Source organism: Simochromis diagramma, unplaced genomic scaffold, assembly GCF_900408965.1.
Source record: "Simochromis diagramma unplaced genomic scaffold, fSimDia1.1 OVJJ01000669.1, whole genome shotgun sequence".
NCBI classification, from domain to species: Eukaryota; Metazoa; Chordata; class Actinopteri; order Cichliformes; family Cichlidae; genus Simochromis; species Simochromis diagramma.
In genome coordinates, this window is record NW_024387458.1 from 4292558 (window position 1) to 4318215 (window position 25658).

General features: G+C 41.3%; 4 protein-coding genes across 9 annotated transcripts in view; all 4 read left to right on the plus strand.

Moving 5' to 3' along the window:
• The first annotated feature begins 6 nt into the window (after nucleotides 1–6).
• hoxb5b (homeobox B5b) lies at nucleotides 7–2970 on the plus strand. Its single transcript, XM_040014418.1, has 2 exons — nucleotides 7–1495; nucleotides 1934–2970. Exons 1-2 carry the CDS (start codon nucleotides 859–861, stop codon nucleotides 2179–2181), a joined length of 885 nt encoding a protein of 294 aa, XP_039870352.1. The 5' UTR covers nucleotides 7–858; the 3' UTR covers nucleotides 2182–2970.
• A 4893-nt stretch (nucleotides 2971–7863) lies between these two features.
• On the plus strand, nucleotides 7864–15374 carry LOC120723099 (homeobox protein Hox-D3-like). 3 transcript variants are annotated; one of them, XM_040014416.1, is made up of 3 exons: nucleotides 7864–8799; nucleotides 13069–13443; nucleotides 14597–15374. In XM_040014416.1, the coding sequence occupies exons 2-3, from the start codon at nucleotides 13185–13187 to the stop codon at nucleotides 15199–15201; spliced, it is 864 nt and encodes a 287-aa protein (XP_039870350.1). In that variant the 5' UTR covers nucleotides 7864–8799; nucleotides 13069–13184; the 3' UTR covers nucleotides 15202–15374. The 3 variants fall into 3 exon arrangements, with proteins under 3 accessions (XP_039870350.1, XP_039870351.1, XP_039870349.1); XM_040014417.1 differs by lacking the exon at nucleotides 7864–8799 and adding an exon at nucleotides 10773–12077; XM_040014415.1 differs by lacking the exon at nucleotides 7864–8799 and having other exon boundaries at nucleotides 10773–13443.
• A 700-nt stretch (nucleotides 15375–16074) lies between these two features.
• On the plus strand, nucleotides 16075–20690 carry hoxb1b (homeobox B1b). Its single transcript, XM_040014419.1, has 2 exons — nucleotides 16075–17012; nucleotides 17267–20690. The coding sequence occupies exons 1-2, from the start codon at nucleotides 16454–16456 to the stop codon at nucleotides 17566–17568; spliced, it is 861 nt and encodes a 286-aa protein (XP_039870353.1). The 5' UTR covers nucleotides 16075–16453; the 3' UTR covers nucleotides 17569–20690.
• A 3568-nt stretch (nucleotides 20691–24258) lies between these two features.
• skap1 (src kinase associated phosphoprotein 1) overlaps nucleotides 24259–25658 on the plus strand; it is a 38887-nt gene continuing 37487 nt past the window's right edge. For 2 of the 4 annotated variants that reach the window (XM_040014413.1, XM_040014412.1), the window contains exon 1: nucleotides 24259–24413. The gene's annotated coding sequence lies outside the window, so the exon portion shown is untranslated. The remainder of the gene's footprint in view (nucleotides 24414–25658) is intronic. The other 2 variants (XM_040014410.1, XM_040014411.1) reach the window with 1 other exon arrangement.

Below are 25658 nucleotides of genomic sequence, written 5' to 3' on the forward strand. Positions count from 1 at the left end.
AAAAGAGGAGTTTTCGTCCTTTTAACTGTACATCCTGTGGCTGTGGTCGCTCTGTGATAGTCTGTAGGCTTGTTTTGTGCCATTAAAAAAGAAGAAAAGAAAGAAATTTGTACAGATGTTACATGTTATTTATTGTTGTCTTCGATGCACATCTGGATATTGTGTGCAATATTTTGTTTAGGAAATTGTACATAGAAATAAAGGCTTTTTGATGTATATTGGAAATTCTGGTTGTCTATTATTATTATTTGTACGAATATTATCAGCAGTAGCGGTGCTATTAGTAGTTTTAGTAGTAATGGTAGTGGCTCAGCGTCTGCTCAGCTTCTTAAGCCACAATAAAATCATATAATATGGCGTAAAAGTGAAAATTTCCCCCTTTTTTTGGATACTTTTGGGTAAAGTGCGCGAGTTTGGCTGAGAGCTCGCTGTTTTGTGCTACCTGAGCCTTTTGTGGCCTGCGTTATGAGTGTTACATAAATGATGGATGACTCCGGGGGCCCTGACAGCGAGTCCCGGCGGGGTGCTACCGCAGCTGTCCGGAAGATGGCGCTCTCTGCCTGCGCGGCTCTCGGGGCGCAGCGGGGAGGCACCATTGACTGGAGCCCTAACGACCATTATTTCGTCATCATTTGTAACCATGGAGCATGAATTACCTCTTGAAGTCATCAGTGAGGATTTACGACTGGTCAACAAAGGCACGTGATTCCCGAACGCTCTCCCATATTTGGCCGCATACCTGGCAAAGTACAGTAGGGCTTCATTGCTTATAATTCATGATTGCATCCATAAATCGTGCAAGCACACAGGATTATAGCGACAAAGATCTACAAATCGAGGCTTTAAAAATCCAAGCAAATGAGCTCTTACTTTGTAAACTCGTTCTCAGGGCGCTATCCAAATGGCTCCGACTATCAGTTACTAAATTATGGGACTAACGGCGCTGTGAGCGGCTCCTTCAGAGACCCTGGCACCATGCACTCCGGGTCTTTCGGCTACAACTACAATGGCATGGACCTAACCGTGAACCGCACCAACACCGGCGGCCACTTCGGGGCTGTGAGGGAGGATGCCCGGGGATTTGGGGCGGACGCCCGCTACAGACAGACGCCCAACTGCTCGCTGTCGTCTCCAGACCCGGTGCCGCCGCCGCCGCCGTCGTGCGCCACAGCCAGCCGGGAGCAGCTGGAACTAAAAAGCCCCTCTCCTCCCTCTGACCGGAGCGCGACCTCGGGCGGCAGCAGCCTCAACAAAAGCAACAGCGCTCATTTCACGGAGATAGAGGACGCCACGGTCGCATCCGAGAGCGAGGAGGGCGCGCATAGCAGCGGCGGCGGAGGCGGCGGAGGCTCCTCCGGCACGGCACCGCGGGCGCAGCAGCAGCAGCAGCAGCAGCAGCACCAGGAGCCCAACGCCACCTCCTCCACTCCCACAGCAAACGACTGCCAAACGCCACAAATATTCCCGTGGATGCGGAAGCTGCACATAAGCCATGGTAGATTTCCACCTCTCTTAATATTTAGTTTTGAAGGCTGTCACGCTGACGGTGTGCCATAAATCTGTCAGGTGTTGCATGAGTGCGCAGGCTGGCGTGGAAGGAAGAATTTAGAGGCAGAATCAGTAAGAGAAAAAAAAAAATCTTTGTGGGGTTGTTTGCTTTAAATGCCGCTGGAGCCCGGAGGAGGTGTGGGGTGTAGTGAGCTGTGCTGGCCCAGAGCTGCAGAGGGAAGGCTGATTGTTGTGTTGTGTTATGTGTCGTGTTGGTTGCATGCTTCCACCCATTTCATGCTGTGTGACCCCCCCTCTACGTCCATTAAATCACAGTGAAAAGCCCCCCCACATTAAAAAAAAAGGGAGAAAAGACAGAAAAGAAAGTGTAGTTGTTGGTGTGCAGTGCGGTTGCTAATTTTCTGGATTTTCTGTAAAATTGTAGATATGACTGGACCTGATGGGAAAAGGGCCCGAACTGCGTACACCCGCTACCAGACGCTAGAGCTGGAGAAAGAGTTTCACTTCAATAGGTACCTAACCAGACGGCGGAGGATAGAGATAGCCCACGCCCTGTGTCTTTCCGAAAGACAGATCAAAATCTGGTTTCAGAACCGCAGGATGAAGTGGAAGAAGGACAATAAACTGAAAAGCATGAGCCTCGTAACGGGAGGGAGCGCCTTCCACAACTGAATAACTTTTTGGTGGAGTTAAAAAAAAAACACAGAAAGAAAGAAAAAAAGAAAAACATAATAAGTTAAAAAAAAGAGAACCCATGAGTACTGTAAAGCTATTTAAAGCGCAGCACCTTCCAGCATGCCATTGTGATAGAAAAAGAAGTATTCTGTGGTCTTAAAATGCCATTTTTAGTTCACTGTTGTTGTAGCTTAGATGTGGAAAATAAGATGTAAATATCGCAGGGCTGGGGAGTTATCTGTCCATCTCTCCTCTCTCTTTCTGTCTCTTTCTGTCTTTCTCTTGAAGGTGTTTCAACTTGAGCTCTTTATTGTAACTTCTCCGCGGTCTAACAGGAGTAAATTCATTGTACAGTAAAAACAAAACAAAACACACGTTTAAAAAAAGGAAAAGAAAAGAAGAAGTTTCCAAACCACATGCTGCTCTTCATTGAATGTAATGTATTCCGGGGGCCATTCAAAGCGCTTTAGTGTAACTTTTACTGCTATTTTTGATGGTTAACTTGTGGCCAAGATCCATAAACTTTCAAGCCAATGTGTAGCTCTAGGATATTTTGTGCATCTGTTATTATTATTATTATTATTATAATTATTATTATTATTACTATTGTTTAGGACTAATTATGAGCAATGCAAATGTATTCAACCTGTCAATGTGATAAATTTTTAGTGCAAAGGGTTATTCTGTGGATAGGCAGTGATGTAAGCTTTTTTCTCCAATAAGCTTTTTGTATTTGTAAGTGAACTCATAGCGCTTGAAAATAAAGTTTCTCTCAATTGCTTTGAACGTGTCTCGACTGTCTCATCGATTAGAATAAAAACAGATTAGGTTTTTCTTTTAAAAAAAAGGCAGGCCATATTTAAGTGGAGATGCGCAACTTTTTCTGTGTGCGTGCGTGTGTATGCGAGTGTGTGTGTGGCTGCTTTTCACCCGCATTAAACTTATTAATGATTAACCTGAAGGATTTGTTAAAATGTCCCACACACAAACAAGATTTCGGGTCAATTTTTGACGCATTGTTTTTGGCGCAGACACAGTGAAAAAGAAGACTTTTTAAACACTTACCTCTCTGCAGCGAGATGTTTGCCATGTGGGAAAATATGTTGCTGATAAAATCCACCTTTAAAAAAAAAGAGGGGGTAAAGCTTTGGCTTTACAGGTATATAGGCAAGGCTGAAGTTGGTAAAAATCCCCCTTACCAAAGATTGTATAGGCCTATATTACTTACAGACTGTGAAAAGTCACGTGAGGTCCATAAAGTTGGTTTTATGGTTTTGGGGAGTAGACAATGTACTATATAATTCACAACCTTGAATGAAAGTGACGGCTTAACTGCGTGGATGGGACTGCAAAGGCTGGACTGGGGAAGGAAGTGGTGTCCTCTCATGTTTAGTTAGTTTAAGCTGCTGCGCGAAAACTTCCAATAACTGTTACGCATTAAAAGAGTGTGGCTGCTAAAATGTTATTTTAAAAACAGTCTAAATATTAAGATTTAATTGCGCAAATTTTAGTTCTGGGTTTGAGCCACAGAGCCACATTTTAAAACTGATTATTTGTCACTTTTATCATGAAAATCCTAAACGTTTCGCTTTTTGAACATCCTCATTTAGAGGCCCCTGTTTCTGCTCAGCGTGGACACATACTGGCCGATTTTCATACTTAAAAGAAAGTAATCCAAAGTTTCTTTTTCAAACACAAGCTGATTTTTTAGGGGGGGAAATAAAATCTCTTGAAGGCTAATGAGAAGCTTTATAGAGCTGCCATGCAAAAACGAACTTGAGCGAGGTCCTGGAGTGATTTATCCGAATCTGTCAAGTCACCGAGCGGCCAAAGGTGAAGTCTCGGACAACTCCGAGCTGGACACAGGCTTCACTGACTTTACATAAAGAAAAGCCAGGCTATGTGGGTCCTGGAGTGCATTGTCTAGCGGCCACTAATAAAACATAATGATATTAGGTGCAGGAAAGCAAAAGACTGCAAGAGACTTCTGCAATATTTCCAAAAGTATTTCCAAACTCGTTTCAGGTTTAAGAAAAAAAAAAAAAGAGTAAAAAAGTAGTGGTGGGCTATATGGGTCCCAGACATTTTCCACATATTCATAACTATTAAGTGGCAATTTAGCCAGCGTAATGAGTATTGCATATTGATAGGGGTAATCTGTACCCGGATCTCATGCATAATTCATGGCGGCGGGGATCATCGCTGGGTCAGGAGACGGTAGAGACTGCAGCCCGCAGATGCGTCAGGAGGAAGACTTTGCACTGTCACCACCGAGGCTCAGGAGCGCAATAACGCGGTGCTTTTGCACAGGAGAGAAGAGGCTTCAGTGCTTATATTTCTCATATTTTTCACAGTTTATAATCAGGGTTTCAATCACTCCAAAGCAGCTGCGTAAAATTAGCAGAATTCAGCTCCACTTTGCGCTTTTGTTTGCGAGAAAACTTGAGTTTAAAAAATGTGGCGATGCACGCTGAGTTATATATCTCCTGTATACATTTACAGAATTTAGAATTTAACACAAATATTGAGGTCTTAGTTTCAAAATCAGCGAATAGAAATATATATATACATACATATATACATTATATGTATGTATATATACATATAATGTTGTATACTGTATAATAATAGAGAGCGTAAACATAAGGAGTTTGTATTTATTTGCACATAAATGTTAAAATCAGCCAGTCAGTGTGAACGACTTTAATCAAAATCATAAAATGCATGAAACCACCTTGAACATTTTTGTTTGTATGGGTGCTCAACATCTGGAAGGCTGTGTGTGACTTCACAGCTGCTGCCGTTTGTTTGTTCGTGTCCGTGAGGTCTCTGTAATGAGGCGGCTGTGCCAGCAGAGGGCGCCTCAGACCGAGCAGGCTGATGATGGATGAGGTTTCTTTCTGGGGTTTTTGCCTCCAGCTCGAGCTCTTATCATCGGGGGCATGTAAGTTACAGAGAAGAACAGAGAAAAAGACGAGCTTTGTTTATCTGTTATCTCTTTCGGTTTGATCAGGTCGAGTGGAGGGAAACACATTTAATCCTACGCGCTCTGAGCTGGGAGTGAAGCTGCTTTTTGATTTTTAAAAAAAATAATAATAATAAAAGGTTGGGTTCATTTTTCTTTACGTTAGCTGGAGAGGCAATAATCAGACTGACTTCATGTACTTTGTACTAGAGTATTTCTACTTTGTGTTATGCTCTAATCTGTATTCCATGTTATTCCAAAGGTGTTGAGGCCTTTTTTACTGCACCATTTTTATCTGTATTTAAGATCCCAAACATTTTATAAAGTTTTATAAGGTGTTTTAAAAATTACTTTCTTAATGTGAAACTTCTCCTTTGTTTTTAGTTTAAATAACTTTTTAAAGCTCAAACCTGTTAAATTATTTTACATTTTACAGCAAAATAAGAGAAAAAAGCATCTTTTTCTTTCTTTTTCTGCCGTTAATAACCCCATGGCCTCTCATGCTTATCTTATGACCCCTCTGAGGTCACACAATAACCTTCAATTAGGAAACACTGCCCTAAGCCAGCTGTGTGTCATGTAGTTACACATTTTAAGATGCTTTAATGCCAGCTGATGACCTTGCAGGATTTCTAGTGGTGAGTTCAAACTTCTAATGGAGGACTTTTTGTAATCTTTTGGTATTTACTCTGATTTGAGTGTCTGAGTTTCTCGAAAAGGACTCTGTAGCCTCTGACAGTGACGTGCATTCAGTCATATCACTGTTATAAATGCTCATAATGTTTAAGTTTTACTTCTTATTAGAGAAAGACAGCCATGAGGTCACTGCAGCTGTAAAACATTTGCCCAAACTCAAACCTCTGTGGGCATATTTTACAAAAATGTTTAGAGTTGGTGGCTTTCTAGCTAATAGTTAATAAATCATTAAGTTACTCTTATAGATTTATTATAAACCATAAATAATAACGTTTGGGTGTTAGGGCTGTAGAAGCTTCTTCGGGCTGGTTATAAGAACTGACTGGATATTTTTTAGAAACTCCCTGCAGATGGTACGGACACAACATCCATTTAGTAACAACTTGTTAGCGTGTATAACTGTAGACCTACCATCAGAACCCATTTAATAATAACTCATTAACATTTATATCTCCAGACCTGATTCATCAAACCCTTTATTATTTGCACATTTCCATCTATAGTTTTTGGCAGTTAAACACATTTATTAATGAGTAAAGAAACCCTTATAACTCCAGGTGCTGTAGTCAATACTCCTTATTAACTTATATAATCACAAATACATTTAACAATTGCATTCTTAGTCATTTACCTCCTTTTTTAATGACTTATAACTTAGTACTGTTACTTTGAAACATCAATAAGTGCAGATTTGGTCACTTGGTGATCTGAGCGGGTTATCAAAACACCATAACAATGACTTATTCACATCCTTGACTGCATGTGTTTGCTTTCAATGAATCTTAATAACCTTTTTATGTTTATAACTGGATACCTGATGTAATAAACCCCTAAGTGTTTGCATATTTCCATTTATAATCACATTCTTTGTGGTTTAACACCTTTATTAATGAGACATAAACACTTATAACTGCAGGTATTGTGGTTAATGCTCCTTACTAATGACATTGTTGTTACTTTACTCCTTTAAAAAACGTATTAAGGTGTATACCTGCAGATTTTTTAACTAAAAGTATTTTAATAATGTAGTAACATAAAGTGTTGTTATGTCCAACCTTCTTCTAACGATAGCGTTCATCATTTAAAAGCTCAAACTTCTGTCTAATTTATATATATCCTCAGAACGGGTTATTATGAGCCCATATTAATGACTTATTAACTTTTATATCTGTTTTTAATGACTCGGTTGAGTGTGTAACGTGTTGTATCATACCGCTTGTCTCAATATTCTTATTATTGCAATTTTTTATATTATTTAAAAAAAATTGAAAACATCTTATTCATGTCTTAATAACAGCTGCTGGTATTTGCATTCAGCAAATTCTAATAACCTTTGTTTAAAACTGGAAAGCTGAGACATTAAACCCCTTATTAATTTCTCATTTGCATTTATAATTCAATTCTTGGAAATTAACCTACCCCATCAACGAGATATAAACAGTTACAACTTCAGATTTTCATACAGTAATAACTTATTGGCATTAATAGCAATAAACTTTATTTTCAAACTTTATATTAAAACTATTCTCATCTATAAATGAATTTATAAGTTCTGAACTGAAGACTTATTTTTGTGCATAAATTCCAGCAACATGCGTTGACCTTTATAAATCTACAAACATGTTGATGTTGTTGTTGTTGTTGTTGTTTTTAAAAACAAATAAATAATAATAATGACATATCTGGCTGTCAGCTGAATGACTTGTTGATAATTAAGTCTTTATCAGTAAGTCAGTAACATTAATAATTGCAGACTGCATGTATTACATTTCCTGTAATTGAAGACTTTGTGGTTTAAACACTTCCAGTATTACATATAACTAAATATTTTATAAATTAAGCCTTTCATCAATGGCTTGTTAACCAAATTTTCATCTTTATCTAATTAACCTGCAATTAATTGTACAGCAGTTTTTTTTATTGCAACCTTTTATTAATAAGTTACTAATATTAAAAACTGCAGACTGCATGTATTAATCCTCTTTATTTGTGACTTATTAACATTTAACATGCTGCTCCATGTCTGAAACATTTGATAGATTACTTGTTAATGACTTATTAAAATCTATGAAGTATTTAATGTGGCTTTAATAGCCTGTTACATACATGACATACATGGATTTCCAGCATGAGATAGGGATAAACATCATAAACCCAGGGGATTTTTCACAATCTGGCTTTTTTTTTTCTTATTGATGACTTAAACAGGTCAATAATATTTATTAATCACTAATGAAGCCTTTAGTATAACTTATGAAGGGTTTTTTTAAATTAAAAATTGCTGAATGTCCAGAAATATCCAGTGTCACGGTTCAAAAAGTGAAAAGATCATGTTTAAATCTGATTTTTAAATTAGCTGACTTCATTCTTCCAGGCTTTTGTCCAAACGTCCGCAGAGACGGAGGATCTGTCACCTATATCCACCCTGTAGATCCGAATTTGTGTAAATACAGCAGCAGCCACAAATTCGCATCTTGGGGAGTATGTAGATGATGACACATCACCTAGAAGGGAAGAAAAACATTCGTCCAGAAGACAAGAAAATTCCTTTCTGTTTGTGTATCAGTGCAACATGAGCGCTACATTTGATATTTCGTGCTGGTGTGTGTGATTTTTTTTTCCTTTAGAGCTGCAGGCCTTCTGCACAGTTTGGCTGGCTGTTTTCTCTCCTCTTTCCTCCCTTTTAGCGCCTCATTGTTGGGGAGGGTGGAGGGTAAAGAATATGACATCTGGGAAAGTTGCCGGACGAGCCTTGAATGTGGGCATTGTTCCGCACATCATTTGTCACGTCTCCTTTTCACTGCCACTGTCCGTATAGTCCAAGGAGGAGTTGTAGTTTGCAGCCAGGGGGAAATGTGAGGAGGAGGACCTCAAACAAACATTTCCAACGGACCTGACTGGATGGAGAAGCCGGCCTGGTGAGGAAAAGCATGAGGCACCGGAGAAGGAAAAAAGTAAGTTCACCAAAGTTGGATTTTACGCACTCGCAGTGTGAGTTTGATTAAAGTTTTCGGGAGTAACGCGGTTATATTTAGCATTTCTAAGCAGCAAAGGCAACAAATGAATCAAAGGCGAAGACAGGAGGAGCTTTATTAATGCACATTATTTTTAAAAATCCTCCCGTAAAGACACATTATATATTGCGTAACATCTGTTCAGCCTGCGCTGTGCAGCTGTTGACAATTACCCAAACAAACACTTATACATATATATCTGCTGTTTGTTTACTGCTTATAGATGCCAAACAACATTTTTAAATCACGGTTATTTATGAGTATTTGTTTGGTTATCGACTCGCTCGTGTTGCCTGCGTGGGGAATCAAGCCTCTGCCACCGCAGATTCAAGAGAATTAATTCGGGGCAATAAATCCCCTCCTCTGCGCACACGTGGTTCCTGCAGCTAATTGACAGGAGCGGTTGCAGTGCGCTGCATTTGTCAGCAGGCCTGCAGACTGAGTGGAGGGCGGCTGGAGGTGGTGGGGGTATGTGGAGGGTGTGTGTTTGTGTGTGTCCATCAAACACCAGACAGAAGAAGAAGAAGAGAGAGAGAAGACGATGAGGAAGATCGCGAGTGATGGGCGTAAAGTGCAGCTCGGGGATGTTGTCATACATGAGTGATAACGACATTCCACGAGGATCAAACCTATTTGTATTTATATTTATTGTGCATGCGTTATTCAGTGGAAACTGACTTATCAGGTCAGTCCATCTGCACCTCCACCCCCAACACACACACACACACACACACACACACACACACACACACACACACACACACACACACACACACACACACACAACCAGCCTCCACGTCTCATATATCAGAGGGCAGTTTTTGTCTAAACAGCGCACTTATTGCTGATTTTTCTTTGTGTGTTTATGGCGCTTTTTATAGGCTCTCAGGAGGATTTATGTTTATATGTGCACCTGTGTGCACCTGCAGTGCTTTACTCAAGTATTTCTGTCTACTTTCACTACATTTCAAAAGCAAATATTTGCTATTGTTTCTCTGATAACTTTGCAGAATAACAATAATTGTGTTAATGCATCCTATTAACAGAATAAAAAACTTTTTTTTATTGTGCTATAACCATATGTGTAACATTAAAGTAATGCTTGCACGTTAATGCACCATCAGTTATAATCCGGTATTTTTTTCTTCCTATGCCATCAGAATGATTTTTGTCTTTGAAATTCTGTTTGATAATGAGACGATAGTTCTAACAGACATAATCTTTTCTTTCTCAAAGGCACACATTAGGGTTAGACCTTACTTTGGGCACCTTTGAGGGTAATACTTTGCACTTTAGCACAAAGGAGTTAAGCAGGGTAGCTGCATGCTAGTTGTTAAGCAGTTATGGCTGAGGACTAAATCTCAGAAATTCAGTGCCACACAAATTGCAGCTTCGACTGATGGGAATGTCTTAGCACAAAGGCAGCTTGTAGTTGAACCTTCCAGGGCTATAAGCTACATCTGGTCGGATTCATCAGCATACATGGAGAGCTGTACAGCTGTTCAAGCAGACGGTACTCGGCAGACTTTCAGAGCTGACCAAAGCCACAAAAAACAAAAACAAAAGACAAAACCTACATGTGGGGCACAGAGAATGTTTTGCAAGACTGAAATTTTGATAACTAACTTATTATCAAAATTTCAGCCGGGATAGGCTCAAGACCCTGAATTGGAGAAGCAGGCGAAAATTCAACTTAAACAAAATAAACCAAAACTAATCAGGTTAAAGATATGGAGCTGATAGTGTGAAGGGCAAGTGTGATATTTCATTCAAATGCATTTAATCATCTGTGACTCTCAGCATGCATGGATCAACACATTTCCTGGTAAACTAGAGCCAATCAAAATGTGGAAAATGGTGGTGGTGGTGGTGAGGGGGGTGGGGGTGGGTCATCTCTTCTGCAGGTCTGCATGTTTTTTAACGTTTTGGAGCAAACACAACACGTCACGCTTTTTTCTCCGTCTGCTAAATTCCACTTTTAACGTTTATTTTAATTCAGTCTTTGTTTAATCAGTAAAATGCGACTCGTGGAGCATAAATCTGGTTTCTCAGAGCGCTCTGGCCAAATATAGGAAGCAGTTTAATCAACGGTGATTGCACAAAATAACTGCACCAGTGTGCGTGAGGTAAATCAGACCTTTTGGACAGAAGGCCCACGGCTGCCATGAGACATTTTTGTGGCACGCATCAAAGATCAAAGACGTCCATTTGCATTAATTAACGCCACTGAGTTAAATATTACCCTCAAGAGCCAATCAAAGAGATCGAGTAAAACGTGAAGACGAGAGATCAAAGCACCGCCAATCGATCCGCTGCAGCGGTCACCAAAAACCAAAGCCAGCACAAGCCAGGCCTCGTTACAAGTTTTTCTTTTCTTTTTTTAATGGATGCTGCTGTGCTGACCGCGGTCTGTCTCCACTTTGGTGCTTTGAAATGAACCTCTCTGATCTCTCTTTTAAATTAAGGAAGAAAGGATCCATTACGCAAAGAATGCATTTGGTATAAAGACTAAACACTGATAGCTTTCTTTGGCTGAGTAATTTACGGCATCTCTGGCATCGGTCCTGAACTGGATGTCTGAATTTATTGTTACAGCAGCTGGACGACTTCCCAGGATTGTTTAAACAAGACGTGGCTGCCTGTGTGTTCATAGAAGTGTGATTTCTCTGCGCCCCGAAAGCTTCGCGGTGAAATTTAAAACTGGTAGCCTTTGGGTGTTTTTAATGCATGACAGTAGTGGTGGTGGTGGAGGTGGGAAGCATCTCCTTAACAGGCCATTTTCTTTATCTAAATCTACTTCAAATCGACTTCAGTGCCAAAAATATTTCAGCTCCCCCTGCCCTCTGCTGAGCCAACTTAATGTTTCTGGGTTTTCATTCTGCTCTAATTGCCGCAGAAACGTAGAGGAAGTCAATTTGCCATATAGAAAGACGTAAAAATCCCCTTTCTTATCTTTATCGCAGGCCTATTACCATACATGAAACTGAGCCTGCACGATCAGCAGAAAGGCTTCCTTTTTACGCGCACACACAGACACACACACATCCACACACACACACACGCCGATCCTGTGTGCAGAAATGCAACGCAGGGCGGTCTGCAGCTGCAGAAACACTGTCCACTCCTTCACCACTCAAAGCCACGTCGCGTGCACCTTAACGCACGAGAGCCGCGTGCTTCTGCTGGGATTATTCACTAATCCGGGAGGTTTTCCAAAGGTGAGAGGAGCCGGTGTGTTTTGTTTGCGTGCAGGATTGTTTCAGCAGCGGAATGAATGTAGGTTGTGAAGGTAAGGCAGCCGAGCTGTTGTGCCGCGGACTGGGTTATGTGTCTTTATGATTTACGAGCCCGACTCCAGCCGCGGTTCAACCAGAGTTCATAAAGCTGCATGCCTCCAGTCTTATTCTCCCTCTCTCCCTTGCTCACTCCCTCTCCTCGTCCTTAAAACTGCGCCTTTAATAATTTCATTCTCTTTAATTTTGGAAGAAAAGTGAATTAAATTTAATTGCCCGAGAAGATGCGCACAAACCAGCCGCGGCGCACAAAGCACTTTTCTTTTATTTTGCGTTTAATTGATGGATTTTTCTTAGCAAACTGTGATGTAACGTTTAATTTTTCCCCCTTAAAAAATGCCCAACGCAGGGCTATCCATTAACTGAACAAAGGCTGCTATTTATTAGCAGTCATACAGGCCTAATTTAATTTCCCGCAGCACCACTGAAAGCATGAATAAAAACACTGTTATTTGCTATATTTGTATTTAATGTATGGTTTTATATTTTAGCTATTTATATCTGTCAATTAGTATTATTTTTTTTTCTCTTGCCCTGAATCTGAATCAAACAAAAGACTGCCTCCAATAAAGCTGCCCCTTTAATACTCTGCAATCCTTATATATTGCTTATGCTACTTACATAATTAAATGACAATAAAAGGAATTTGTAGGCCACTGAGGTCCATATTAATTGCAAAGGGTGAACAAGAGGATAATAATTGAATTTCTGCAGAGATTTTACAGGATTATCCTCCTCTTGGTGTGTTTTTTTTTTTTCTTTCTTTCTCCAGCACACTCTTCATTCTGCGTCGCCTCTCTGGCTTGGAGAGGCTTGCTATTCATGTCAGCATACTATTGAGTTGATAAGATGGATCATTTAGTCTCCTCCCTGATTCTGTCTCCGTCTTTTTTCTTTTTTTGCTGGATCGTCTCAGGCCAAGAAGCCCTCTGTGGAAACCTGCCATGTGACATTTGGCTGCCAGCGCTTCGCCACAAGGTCAAAAAGGGAGGGGAGGAGAGGAGGGGGAGGAGGAGACCCTGTGCACGTTTAATGGAAATGCAGAAAACCAGCAGCGCTTCACACAGCATCCACCATCATCACCATCACCACCGTGACCTCTTCAGCGAGTCTCCGGATGGTGTGAGCGGCTTTGAGGGTGCTCCTCAGCAGCAAGTGGAGGTGTCTGAGCATGGCACGTTTCCCCGGAGGTCAAAGCAGCAAAACCCAAAGTTTGCAATGAGCAGAAAGATTTTCCCCTGGATGAAAGAGTCCAGACACTCAAATCAGAAACCCGGGAGGAGAGTCGCAGGTCTGTATGACATAAACCAGCAGCAGCAGAGGATTTTAAATGAAGCCGTTTCCACTCATTTTCCCTTCAACGTAGCTCCTAATGTAGCGTATATTCCCTGCAGTTCAGCATTAAAGCTGCAATCAGGCATGCGAGGGGAAGGCCCTGGCTCAGGATTTAGGATGACATTTGTTTTAAGAATAAAACAGACCAAGCAATATAATTTAATTTCACATGTCATGTTTATTACATAGAAAAATATTCAGATTTAATCGATTTTGGGGGGACAGACGAAGCCGAGAGTAACAGGACACAGACAGAATGACTCATCAGCGCAGAAATGCTGCTTATTAAAACAGGAAACACACAGATAGAGATGGCCCTCCTTCATTTAAACTCACGTTTTTATTCTTTGCAATTATCTTCCACTTTAAATACAGTTTCTCTGAACCTAAATCAGAGACTTTCATGATTTATGACAGAAAAAATATTTAAATAAAAGGCATAAGACAGTCAAATGTCCAGTATCAACTGACTTACCGAATTTCCCAGAGGAACTCACCCGAGGGATTAATAAAGTTTTATCTTATCTTATCTTATCTTATCTTATCTTACTTATTTGACATCAGACACACATAAACCAAACGAGAACGAGCCTGGACAGCACTTCTTCTTGTATATAAAAATGTATTTTTATATTTGGGTTTCATTTAGTAAATCATTAAACGCATATGAAATTGCCCCTCCCCCGCCACACACACACAAATAGTCAAAATGAACATCCTTGAAATGCGTAGACTTCTAACACAAACTCATCACCTGCATTTTAGCCTTGGAGCTTGCTGACTTTGCCCTTTAGCACATGCGTACTAACTTGCTCACAGAGCACCAGAGGCACCGCGAAGCTGTGGTAACGTTATGTGTCCACTGCGCTGCTCCTTTATTCTGTTCTGCTGTTGATTTTATTTACTGATTAAACTTTAATTTGCTGTTTTTACTTTTGATCTTTTACTTTTTGCTTTTTTTTTATAATGGGGGGGGGGGGGGTCATAGCAGGAAGAGGGTCAGCTAATGAGACATAAGACTAAAACTAAAAGATGTGCAAACTTAAAGAGTTATTGAAGGGGAAGCTTCTAATTTGATCACGTTCCCGTGCACATTGTTGTCTCTACAGACTGCCCCGTGAACGAGAAGAGTCCAAGCAGCGCGACCCCGGCCTCCAAGCGAACGCGCACCGCGTACACGAGCGCGCAACTGGTGGAGCTGGAGAAGGAGTTCCACTTCAGCCGCTACCTCTGCAGGCCGAGGCGCGTGGAGATGGCCGGCCTGCTCAACCTTCACGAGAGGCAGATCAAGATCTGGTTCCAGAACCGGAGGATGAAGCAGAAAAAGGACCAGCGAGGTCAGGGCCTCCCTCCAGCCATCACCACCTCCTCTTGCTCGCCCTCGTCCTCCCCCTCCGCCCCGGGAAGCCCCACTCTGTCGAGCCTGGGTTATGTCCATCTGGGAGGGGATTACCAACCGGCCTCCCCTCCGCTCAGGCCCCAGCTGCAGCAGGAGCAGCAGGAGCAGCAGCCTGTGTACCCGGCAAACTACTCTAAATATCCAGTTTCAGGCTTCACGCATGGCCCGCAGTTCGATGTGCAGTACAGCACCCACACAAGCTCACACACACCAAACCCCAACCTGCGAGGAAACGACCTGAGCGGCTCGTATTTCTCACAGAGCTGCAGTCCTCAGGAAAGAATCATGCAAGCTCCCAAGCTGACCCACCTGTAGCGCACGGTGTGGATTTATAAAGAAGCGCAATACTGATATATTTCCATGCATGCGTTATTTATTTATTTATTTGACTAATTAATCAGAATATTAGTCTCAAATGTTGTTGTTTTTTATCTGTATTTATAAATCATTTGCTGTGTGTTTTAAGTGCAAAGTTTCGGTTATTTTCTTTTCGACTTTAACTTTCGTTTAATAATTAAGACCTTAAATTAAAAAGGTTCACTGCTGTAATTTACCCAACATAATAATAATAATAATAATAATAATAATAATAATAATAATAATAATAATTTATTCCACCAGATTTGATCTCCAAAATAAAAGAGCCAAGCGCAAATTTCTCTCTTTTAATTAGAGCTTAGTTAGCGCCTGAGGTTTATAACCTTACATTAACTCTTATAAGAGGAGAGTGGAGCTTGTAGGCTTTGGAGGATTTTACCCTGTAAGTGTGAACAACTTTTAAGCAGAAAAAGAAAGACGCTGTGGAGAAAAAAGACTGTATATGGTTCTTAAACGTGTCTTTGTTCTTTTATGGGCGAAATGGGCCAAACAAGCTGTCAATCTTTTAAAAGGAGCCATGATGGATCACTGGAGTCACTGCAATGCCTTTCCCCCCTTGCCTGATTCGGTGTCTGTCTGCAGGGTTCACTCAGTCCGAACGTGTTTTAATAATAAGCCAGTTATTTAAGCAGCTACAAAAAGTGTATTTTCAGTATAGAAATTAGCTTCATTCATGTCATTTAGAACAGAGAATTAAACAAAGTGCATGAAAAACAAATGATATCACAATTAAAACAGCTGCAGGCCATAAATTAATAGAAAAGGTTATTTTATATTATTTGTTCAAGAGTAAAATAACTCGAAAAAAGTAACTTTTTTGTTATTATCATTTTTATTATCATTTTTTTTCTCATATTCATTTATCATTTTTTTCTTCCTGTAACACTGTGGCCTGAAAATGTGTCCTCCTGTTTGCGTTCCTATCAGATGGATGAGCGAGTTTGATTGAAGCATTTGTCATGTAAATGCGAGGCCGTTTGATGGACGAGTCTGCAGACTTGACAGAGTGCTGTAGGTCCCTTGCCATTGGCGTTTGGCGGGTCACATGGTGTGTCAGGAAGGTGATATGAGGGTGGAAGGCAGTTTTACAGCTTTGACATACTACCTAGAAGGTTAGGGCAAAGGGAGCACCGATTAATGACTGCACGGTCTTGATCAGTTCTGAACAAACGGCAGGCCCAGGTTCAGGATGAACTCATACTTAGATTACCCCGTGTGCAACCGGGGAGCAAATATTTTCAGCGCAAAGGCCGGATACCACAACTTAAACCATGGATATACATCCTCCAACTCTTGCGCAACAAGTGATAGTTACGCACCGGACGGACGTGTAATGGTCGCAACTTCGGCGCCCCACCAGACTCCGAGCCTCCCTCTGCACCACCAGAACCACGTAGGCTTGGACATGCCGTTCGCGGGACCGGGCAACTCCGTGTATGGCTCACCTCTGGAGTACGGACATCACCAGTACGGCCTCGCCCCCGAGCAGGACCGGAGCTTTATCCATGCACAAGTCTCACCCCTCGCCACAAACATGGCTCCCTATACCGGGGACAGTTGTGGGCCTGGGGTTGCACCGGGAGGCCAGTATCTGCATTTTGGCAGCGGGGATCAGAGGCAGCAAGAATATTCAGAAAGTGTTTACGCAAGGTTACCGCCTCCATGTAAGGAAAGGGATTTGGAGCATGTGGAGGAAACTTCGAAAACTTTCGACTGGATGAAAGTGAAGAGGAATCCTCCCAAAACAGGTCTGTTATGAGGAAATCAGAGCTAAGAAATGCAGTTTAGAAACCAAACGGGATCTGTTCCCCGTGCGTAAAACCCCCATCCAGCTGATATAATTAGACCAAAGTGTTTTAGATTGTCCTCAAATGATTTGGCAGCTAATATTTCACGCATTTCTTCTGTTCACGCTGACATTTTCATCGTCATTAAAGCCCACTCTTTAGCCCCACGACTTTCATTTTCCTCTATCATCCCATTCATCCATTTCTCTCCACAGCAGTCGTGTCGGAGTTCGGTGTTCCCGGCCAGCACAACGTGATCCGCACTAACTTCACCACCAAGCAGCTGACCGAGCTGGAGAAGGAATTCCACTTCAACAAATACCTATCGCGGGCAAGGCGGGTGGAGGTGGCGGCCAGCCTGGAGCTCAATGAGACGCAGGTGAAAATCTGGTTTCAGAACCGGAGGATGAAGCAGAAGAAAAGGGAGAAACTGGGCTGTGTTTTAGTCAACACCCCGGCACCAACGGAGAAACTTTCCACCTCTGAAGCCTCCCCAAAGACACAAGAGAAAAACTAAACCGTGACTACAAATATAACTGGAGGCCCGAGCAGAGTTTTTCACATTTTCCCCAAAGTTGCACCATTCCAGAAAAAAACTGAAAATTGCTTGTGGACTTGTGAACTATACAGGGTAGGCAGTGTCTGCTTGTAGTCATTTAATCTTTCTATTACACACCTCCATGCTGTTTTTTCTTTGTTTGTTGGCGCACTGATGTACTCAGTGTTACCGTTTGCACTATTTATTTACAGGGTATTTTCCAACAGTTGTTGAAACAATTTAGCTTAATAAAGCCTATAAAATGCAATAAGAGTTGTATTTGTTGCGTGTGTGAGTGTGCAATAAAATAAAAACAAAAACAGAGTATCTAGATAATTCTGATTCAGTCCAATCAAACTTTAAATTCTGATAAAGAATTTGTTCTGTTTCACTGTGTAAAATAAAGTTATGTGTGGTTTTAAAAACTTATTTCCCCCCCTGTATGTTTACCTCTATTATTAGTCCCCTTGCATAATGTGACAAGAGGAATCTTTCACAACACATGGGGTGGTTCTCAGTGACCTTTTCACCTCGAAATACCTCCAGGGGCTCTAAACATGACAACAAACTCCAGGGAGGCAGGTCTCAGGCTCGATTTGTTACCCAAATTCTGCCGGGACACAGGTTGTCACAGGTTGTCACTGAAGTCCATTTGTATCTTATAAAATTTAACAATCTTTCTTTTAAAATGATGAAATCAATTAACCTCTCAGCGCTTACTCTGGTTTCACCTTTAGCCAAAGGCTCGCCGGACCTGACCGCCTACTTTCTTGTGATGTTGAAGGGGCAGCAGTTTCAATATTTGCACTGGGTGTTAGGTTTGCACACAGTTTCTGCCCCAACAGCACTGGCCTGTTGCTGCCCCTTTCCCCAAAGCTGAGGTTCACACAGAGTTCAGGCACAAATGAATGCAGAGTCAATCTGTCAAGACACCAGAGAGGCTCAGAGAAGTGCGCTCTAAGTCTCTCAGATCTTTGCAGGTATTGCTTTTAATATTGAGACTAATAAGGTTGTAGGTCATTTAGGTTGTGCTCCAGATTGTGCAAACTTTAATCTCTCCGAGGCTGCTCAAAAACAAGTTTTAAGGAAATGGAAATCATTTGAAATATATCTGCATGAGTATGCAGTCCTCTGACAACTATATTAAAAATTGATACAGTCCTACGAATAGAAGTTACAGTTGAAATACCATACGGCCCATTACTGTAAATTAGAAAAGGAGCAGAGAGGTTTGGTGACATGCATTTCTTTACAAACCAACAGCCTGCTCTTCAGATGAGTCGCAAGGCCAAGGACTGGGAAGGCGATAACCTATAAGGTGAATAGTGACAGATTCAACAACAAAAAAGGGGGACGGTGTGGAAAACAAGTGTGGGACTTCATTCCAGAGGTGCGATCTCTGCCATCTCTGTAGGTAATACCTCAGCGCTCCCAGCGGGCTCTCCATCTGGAGGTGTCAGAGTCGGTGCTGCAGCCAACACCACGGAGACAGATGTTCAGCTGGGGGAGAGGAGAAAGGAGGAGGAGGAGGATGTTTTTCACCTTCGGATCAGTTCAGCCCTCTTCGCCTTCGCCCGGGGAATGTAGGACAGAGAGAGGAGAGGAGCACAGAATGGTTAATGAACACAAAAGGAACACAAAGAAGAAACTGTTACAGGCGCAAATATAGTCGAAACTATTAATAGCTCCAGCAAAAACAGCCTCCTTTTCTTTCCTCAGATGTCTTTAGCCGGCACGTCCGCCCCCCTCCCTGCACTTTGCTTGAGGTCAACCCAGTGCTGTTTGTACCCCATGCTGCTTGCAGTTGTTGCAGGCTCTTTTACAAGTCTATTGCCAGGCTCACTTCCTTGGTTTTCTACCAGTTCCTCTGTCGCATGTCACTCTGCAGGGTCCCCGGGCTTCAAAGGAAAACTAGATACAGTATTCATGGCATAACCGGGGGTTGGTCATCCTAAAGATACCACAGAGGGAAGATATCAAACACAGCTTTGAGGGATAACACCATTTTCTCTTGTACTGTAAGACACAGACATCAAAATAAATGGATGAAAGAAATTTGGTTCTGTTCAGTTTCTTGAAAACTTCTTAGAATATTTATCAAACCTAACAAATTACAGTTCAAACAAGGACTCATTTTCCATCTTTGTCCTGTTTTTTTTTTTTTTAAATGCTATTGACCTTTATTAAGATCGAGACCATAAATTAATGTCTAACCAAAGAAATGGAAGAACTAAAAATAGGTGTATGGAATCAGAAACTTAAGGGGAAACAGCTCTGTGCACTGAATCTTCTTTTATTTATTATTTGAAATAAATATAAACATCTTCAGTTTTAACATTTCTTAACTTTCTCTGTCAGCCTGGCACTACAATGAATTTGTTCGGGTTTTGTGCTGCTGGCTGCACAAAAAAAGACATTTGATGTCATCTCTGTGGGATATGTGAAATTAGAAAAAGCATTTTTCTCCATATAAAACGTCTCTTTGGTTTCCCATCGGCTCTGAGAGGGGTCTCTCCTCCTCCTTAGTTTATGAGGACTGTTTGGGGGCAGTTTCTCTCTTAAGCTCATCCATCCTTGAAACTTATTAATTTACCGATTCAAAAAAAATCTACAGTTTAATAGATTGTTTGCATATGTAAGTTTCACTTCATGATTGTATCAGTTAATGGTGTTGTCACAGTATCTTTAGCATCAATGCAATAAGACAGATTTGTTGCGTTTTGTATTTTCTGGCAAACAATTAAGAATGAAAGCATTACAGAGGTGGAACTATAACTGTAGAAAGAGCAGATAAAAATAATAATTACACAGTTATTAGCAGTGTTATATGTGCATTATTAACACAGTGTTTCACCCCTAATATGAAGCACGACTCTTGGACGCTGAGGTGAAACTGCTTTGATGACATCACTCCGTGTGCAGACATAACTGGGTTTAAATGTAACAGGCATATTTTTATAATTAGCAATGATGAGAAAAACAGACTTTTAAACATTTCTTAAAAAGGTGTTTAAAGAAATTAAAACCAAACTTGCATATGCATTTTTTTTTTATTGTTATCAAAATTCATTTGAGGTGTTTGGTCTGTGAAATTCAGTAGTTTTTTTTCCCTTTTTAAAAAAATTATGTTGGTGTTTATACCCTCATTGTTGTAGGAGGGAAACAAAACTATGATAAACAATTACATTTGAAAGTCTTATAATCTGAGTAGATATGGGTTGGTACCAGTGCACTGCCGTACCCCTAATTCTTTTTATTTTCATGATTTCTTTCACAGTTTTTGAGGTTTGTGGAGAGGGGCTGCCTGGGTATGAGTGGCACGCTCTTTGTTTTGGCACTGAGGCTCTTTATAGCCAAGCCTGAGACATTCTTGACAACCATCCCCCATTCGAGTCAGGCTCGATTGGATCTGGAGGCGCTGGCCGACCTGAAGCTCCCGTCTCCCGGGTCCCACTGCGACTGCATCCTTTCCCCACTCCATCAGCATGGTAACTGAGAGAGACAAGTGACTTGGCCAGGGTTAACGTCTTAATACTCCCCGGGATTGCCTCCAGGATCCAAATGGCTACCCCTAATAGTTTTCCTCCTCTGTGTGCCTGTCAGACCGCCATGACTATATGCCGTAAGAAAAACAAGACTAGCTGAGAGGCAGCGTAACGAGGCAGCACGATGAAATAATGAGGGGTGGTGAGGAAGAAGAGAAAGCTTTGGTGTAAAGACGCAGGTACGAAGCGCTGCCTGATACTTTGCATGGAAAGCTTGTACACTTGAAATTAAACCAGCTCTTTTCCTTAAAGCCCAGGAGGGGGGGAACCAGAACTCAATCAGTGTCACGTCACATGGTTCAAAGCGGCCAATTCGATGCTGCCAGGAGGCTGAGAAATGCAAGGTGACAGTTCATTTTACCAGTGACAGTGTGTCGGTCTCGCTTGCTGGTTCCACAGTCAATTCCCAGCGAGCAGTGAAGGTTGAGTGTTGCTGTAGACAGACAGCAGCTTACCACCCTCCCCTCACACCACCACCTTCCTCCTCCTCTTCCTCCTCACCGCCGCTCTCTCATCGACCCTGCTCTGCTTTGTATTCCAATTAACTGGACAGAGGGAGAGGCGGCAGCGTTGCCGGATCACAAGCAAAGGCAGACACATTCTTCTGGCGTCCTTCCAGTCTCTCAATCCCACCACTATCAATAGTGCTGTGCTTCCCTTTTTCCCCCTTCACTTTCCCTCTCCTCTCGGCTTATGACAAGGGCCAGTTGTTCCAGAGGGGTAATTCATGGATTCTTCTTTAACAACTGCCTCTAGGGACAAAGTCCTGGTAATGAAAAATAGGTCCCTCGCTCACACATTCATACATCACATGTAATAGAGGTGTGCAATCACTCAGTGGAGTCAACGCACTGCTAGCTGTAACTGCTGTCCTTAACAGACACCTCAAATAATGCTGAATTAATATTTTGAAACGGCTCATATATCCTAACATAATACAATTTGAATGATTTTCTATTCAATGCTCTCAGGGCTAACATTGATTGGAGCACAAGCTGAGGTAACTCTCCGAGTCAGTCAATGTGAGGCTGACTGAAGGTTGTAGATTTAGCACAGCACATTTGCTCTCTTCTGTCTTTCGTGTCCTCAATCTATCATCACTTTTTTTTTAACTTCGCCCCCCCTGCACTGACATATGTTTGAGCAATGGGTGGGTTGGGAATTCAATGATTCGGAAGAAATCTGAAGAGTAAACTACCGCTTTTTTTTATCTCCTTGAGCAACACAAACATTTACAAGAGACCGTCAAGAATCAGGCCAAACACCTTTTTTTTTTTTTTTTTTAAAATGAATGCATTTAAATTTGTGCACCATCTTGAGATATCTTCTATTTTGAAAGGTGAAGGAGTGACTTTAAGCTATTTTTGTGGCCAATTTGTTTGAAGGTGAGTGTCGCTTTCTTTTTAAACTACTTCCTTTTCCTCTTCTAAACTAAAGACAAACAGAGCTCGACAGACAGGTGTGGGTGCCTCTTTATTTGCCCCTCTGGACTGCCTATCTGGAGAATGCAGTGTTGTGTGTTTGCAGGACAGGATACACACACACACACACACACACTCAAACACACACCCTTCATGCCCTGAGGAGCCTCCTGACTCTCTCTCTTCTGGCTCTATCAGATCAGAGAGACCTGCTGTCCCTCCCCACACCGCAATGCAAATTAAAAGGAATGCGCTGATAAAAGGCCAGATCCCGGAGATGAGAGAGGGCAGAAGGAGGACAGAGGCAGCAAATGCTGAAGGGGGTGAGAGCCTCTTGGGGAGATGAGAGGCAGCAGAGGAGTCAGTGTTGGTAGTAGTGGGAGATCATAGTCTTGCTCCCCCTCGGCGGCGTTTGATACAGGGCTTTTGTCGCTCTTTCAGCGGTGCATTGTTGGGTGGTGTAATCCCCGTCGGATTACAAAGGGCTTCCCTTTTCATATGGGGCTGACCCAGCAGGCAGGTGGCTGGGGCTCTGTGGAGCTGTCAAGGGGAGGGAACCTCTTTTCCAGGGGAGGGGACCCCCAGTTCCTCTTACCTTCACAGGGGCTTTTTGCTGGAAGGCCAGTCAGGCACAGGTCAGCGTGGGGACAATCCTGACATGGGATTCAACTCGCCCTGACCCCACGGGTTCTTGTGGAGAAGTGACAAGGAAGGACTCCATCATGAGACAGAATTCAACATGAAAACATGTGAAAACACGTGAAAGTATTGTTTGATGATCAAAAAAAAGATTTTTAAATAAAAACAGGATCATCGCAGCTGCAACGATTAAAATTAGAGTCAACATGCTGCATTAAGAGTTAAAAAATGCAAGTTTAAGATCTGAAATAATAAAAATCTCGTCTATAGTTTAAAATATGGTATCAGCCATACATCACTTGATTGATACGTCGTGTTTTCTGTCAATGTGAGCTGTGTCTGATTGAGCTTTGCTTATTTGATGGCTTTCCTCACACGCTTTCAGTAATAGAGGATCAATAACACAATAGCAACAACCACCAATATTTCTATTTCTAATATAGCTACTACCACAGCCTCCTCTGCTCATTTCAGCTGAGCCCAGTCCAATCCAGGTCATCCTCTGCTGGCAAACGTAACCATTCATCCAGGCCCTGTCAAATAGTGAGGGGCCAATTTAGTGAAGCTGCATTCATTTATTGTCATAAATATACTAATTAGTTTTTCAGCCAAAACCAAAGACCCATGAAAGTGTCATATTTAAGCAGTGAAACTGAGAATTTATGATACCCGCTTTGGCAAGATGTGCTATTTATGCAGAAGGTAATGTTTAACCAGTTAAATTCAGATTCAGTAACAAAGCTATATGTTAACTGCATCCCTGTTGATATTTATATTCTCATCTTAAAAAAAAAAGAAAAAAGAAAGACAGATTCAGAACACAATATCTACTAGAGGGAAAGCATTAGACATCCCCATTAGGTTATTACTTCCTAAAAAAATCTCTCCTGCTACAAATTAAATTTACCATTTTAAAGATTGAAAGACTGGGCGTACTTGAACTCAGCATTTGCACAAAAACAAAAAGCGGTCAGTAAAATAAAACTTTAAAAAATTATCTTTCTGTGAAAGGTCGAGGAATTGTAGCTCACCTTTATCAGAATATGGTTCTGAAACGCTTTTATAACCACATTGGTAGTTCAGGATGAGGTTCAGGTTCAGTAGCAAAAACGGAAAACATACGCACTTGAAAGCCGCACGCAGGGAGAAGACTTACATAAAGATCGCTATCTAAAATCACATTTAAAATAGCTTCCCACCTTTATTTCCACGTTAACTGGTAAGTATATAACCTTAACAGGAAAAATGATAGAAGATAAACATTGAAGGGCCATTTAGCTGACTTTAAAGAAGCCAAAATTAGCTAATAAACGCCTATCAACGATTGTAGCGAAGTTAGGCTAACTTAACTTAGCCTAGCATGCTAAATTAGGCTAATATAAAACTTGCATGGACAGCTAGACAAATTAAACAGCAGTTACTTTCATTATGAGAATAATAGTGCTAAGTTTTAGTTCTGGCCTGTGACTCCAGCTGTGCAGTATGTGCACTGAAGGCGACATAACAACAACAAGGTTTTCTAAATACTTCCTCCAGTTAATTAAAAAGCCAAGCACTGTCACCAGACTTTATTTAGCTAAATTAAACTTAGCTACTCTGGAGGTATATCATGATACATTTTTCATGTGTGTATTATCAATTTACCTAAATATTTTTTAAGGTAAATTAATCGGTTTAAAGAGCGGTCAATGCCAGTAAATCCTATCACGATTAAAGTACACACAAGCTGTACTTTGGGCTGTAAATACCACAATTACAATCCTGTATACGTATAAGCCACAATATAAAATGAAGACTGACACCAGAGTTTTTAGAAACATGGGTTTTATTTTAATTTACAAGATAACCCAAGTAAGTCAAGTGCACAATTGCATTCTTGAGAGCACAAACAGGTCTGGCAGGAAGTAGCCTTTACTCTTACCTTACAATGTGTGGACAAGACCCAACAACTCTTTCACTGCCTCTGTGAAAGAGGCCAGCAGAGGTTGCAGAGCAGTGTAACACAAGTTATTGAATCATGTTACCTTGATAGTTTGAGTTTTCTTAACTGTTGGATCAAACATCTAGGTTACCAATGCTTCCTGCCTTAAAATGGAGGAGTTTTGCTGCTGACACTGTGATATATAAGTGATGTAGAAAAAATTTGTGTAGAAAAAAAAAACAAGAATTTTGCCCCAGATTGTGAGACTTGGTGTGGGCGTAAAAATGTGTAAAGTTGCAGTTTCTAGCAGAGTTTAAATGTGTTTTTTCAGCTGAAAAAAATAAGGCAAATTAAAAAGTGCTAGATTTTGATAACCCAGATGCACTATGAGGGCCTGTAATTAAAAAAATATTTGTAATATGAAGGTAAAGTTTTACATGGTTTCATTAAATATGCTAGAGCAGGGGTGTAAAACATTAGACCCGGGGCAAAGACTCCAGTCTGGCCCAATGGGGGGCTTTGGAATTTTAACTGTATTTTCAT

Bases quoted from the DNA above. Each gene is read 5' to 3' on its own strand.
- hoxb5b (XM_040014418.1), top strand. From the start codon at position 859: ATGAGCTCTTACTTTGTAAACTCGTTCTCAGGGCGCTATCCAAATGGC. The intron at 1,496-1,933 runs GTAGATTTCCAC...GTAAAATTGTAG, and splicing joins GAAGCTGCACATAAGCCATG to ATATGACTGGACCTGATGGG.
- LOC120723099 (XM_040014415.1), top strand. From the start codon at position 13,002: ATGGATCATTTAGTCTCCTCCCTGATTCTGTCTCCGTCTTTTTTCTTT. The intron at 13,444-14,596 runs GTCTGTATGACA...TTGTCTCTACAG, and splicing joins ACCCGGGAGGAGAGTCGCAG to ACTGCCCCGTGAACGAGAAG.
- hoxb1b (XM_040014419.1), top strand. From the start codon at position 16,454: ATGAACTCATACTTAGATTACCCCGTGTGCAACCGGGGAGCAAATATT. The intron at 17,013-17,266 runs GTCTGTTATGAG...TTCTCTCCACAG, and splicing joins GAGGAATCCTCCCAAAACAG to CAGTCGTGTCGGAGTTCGGT.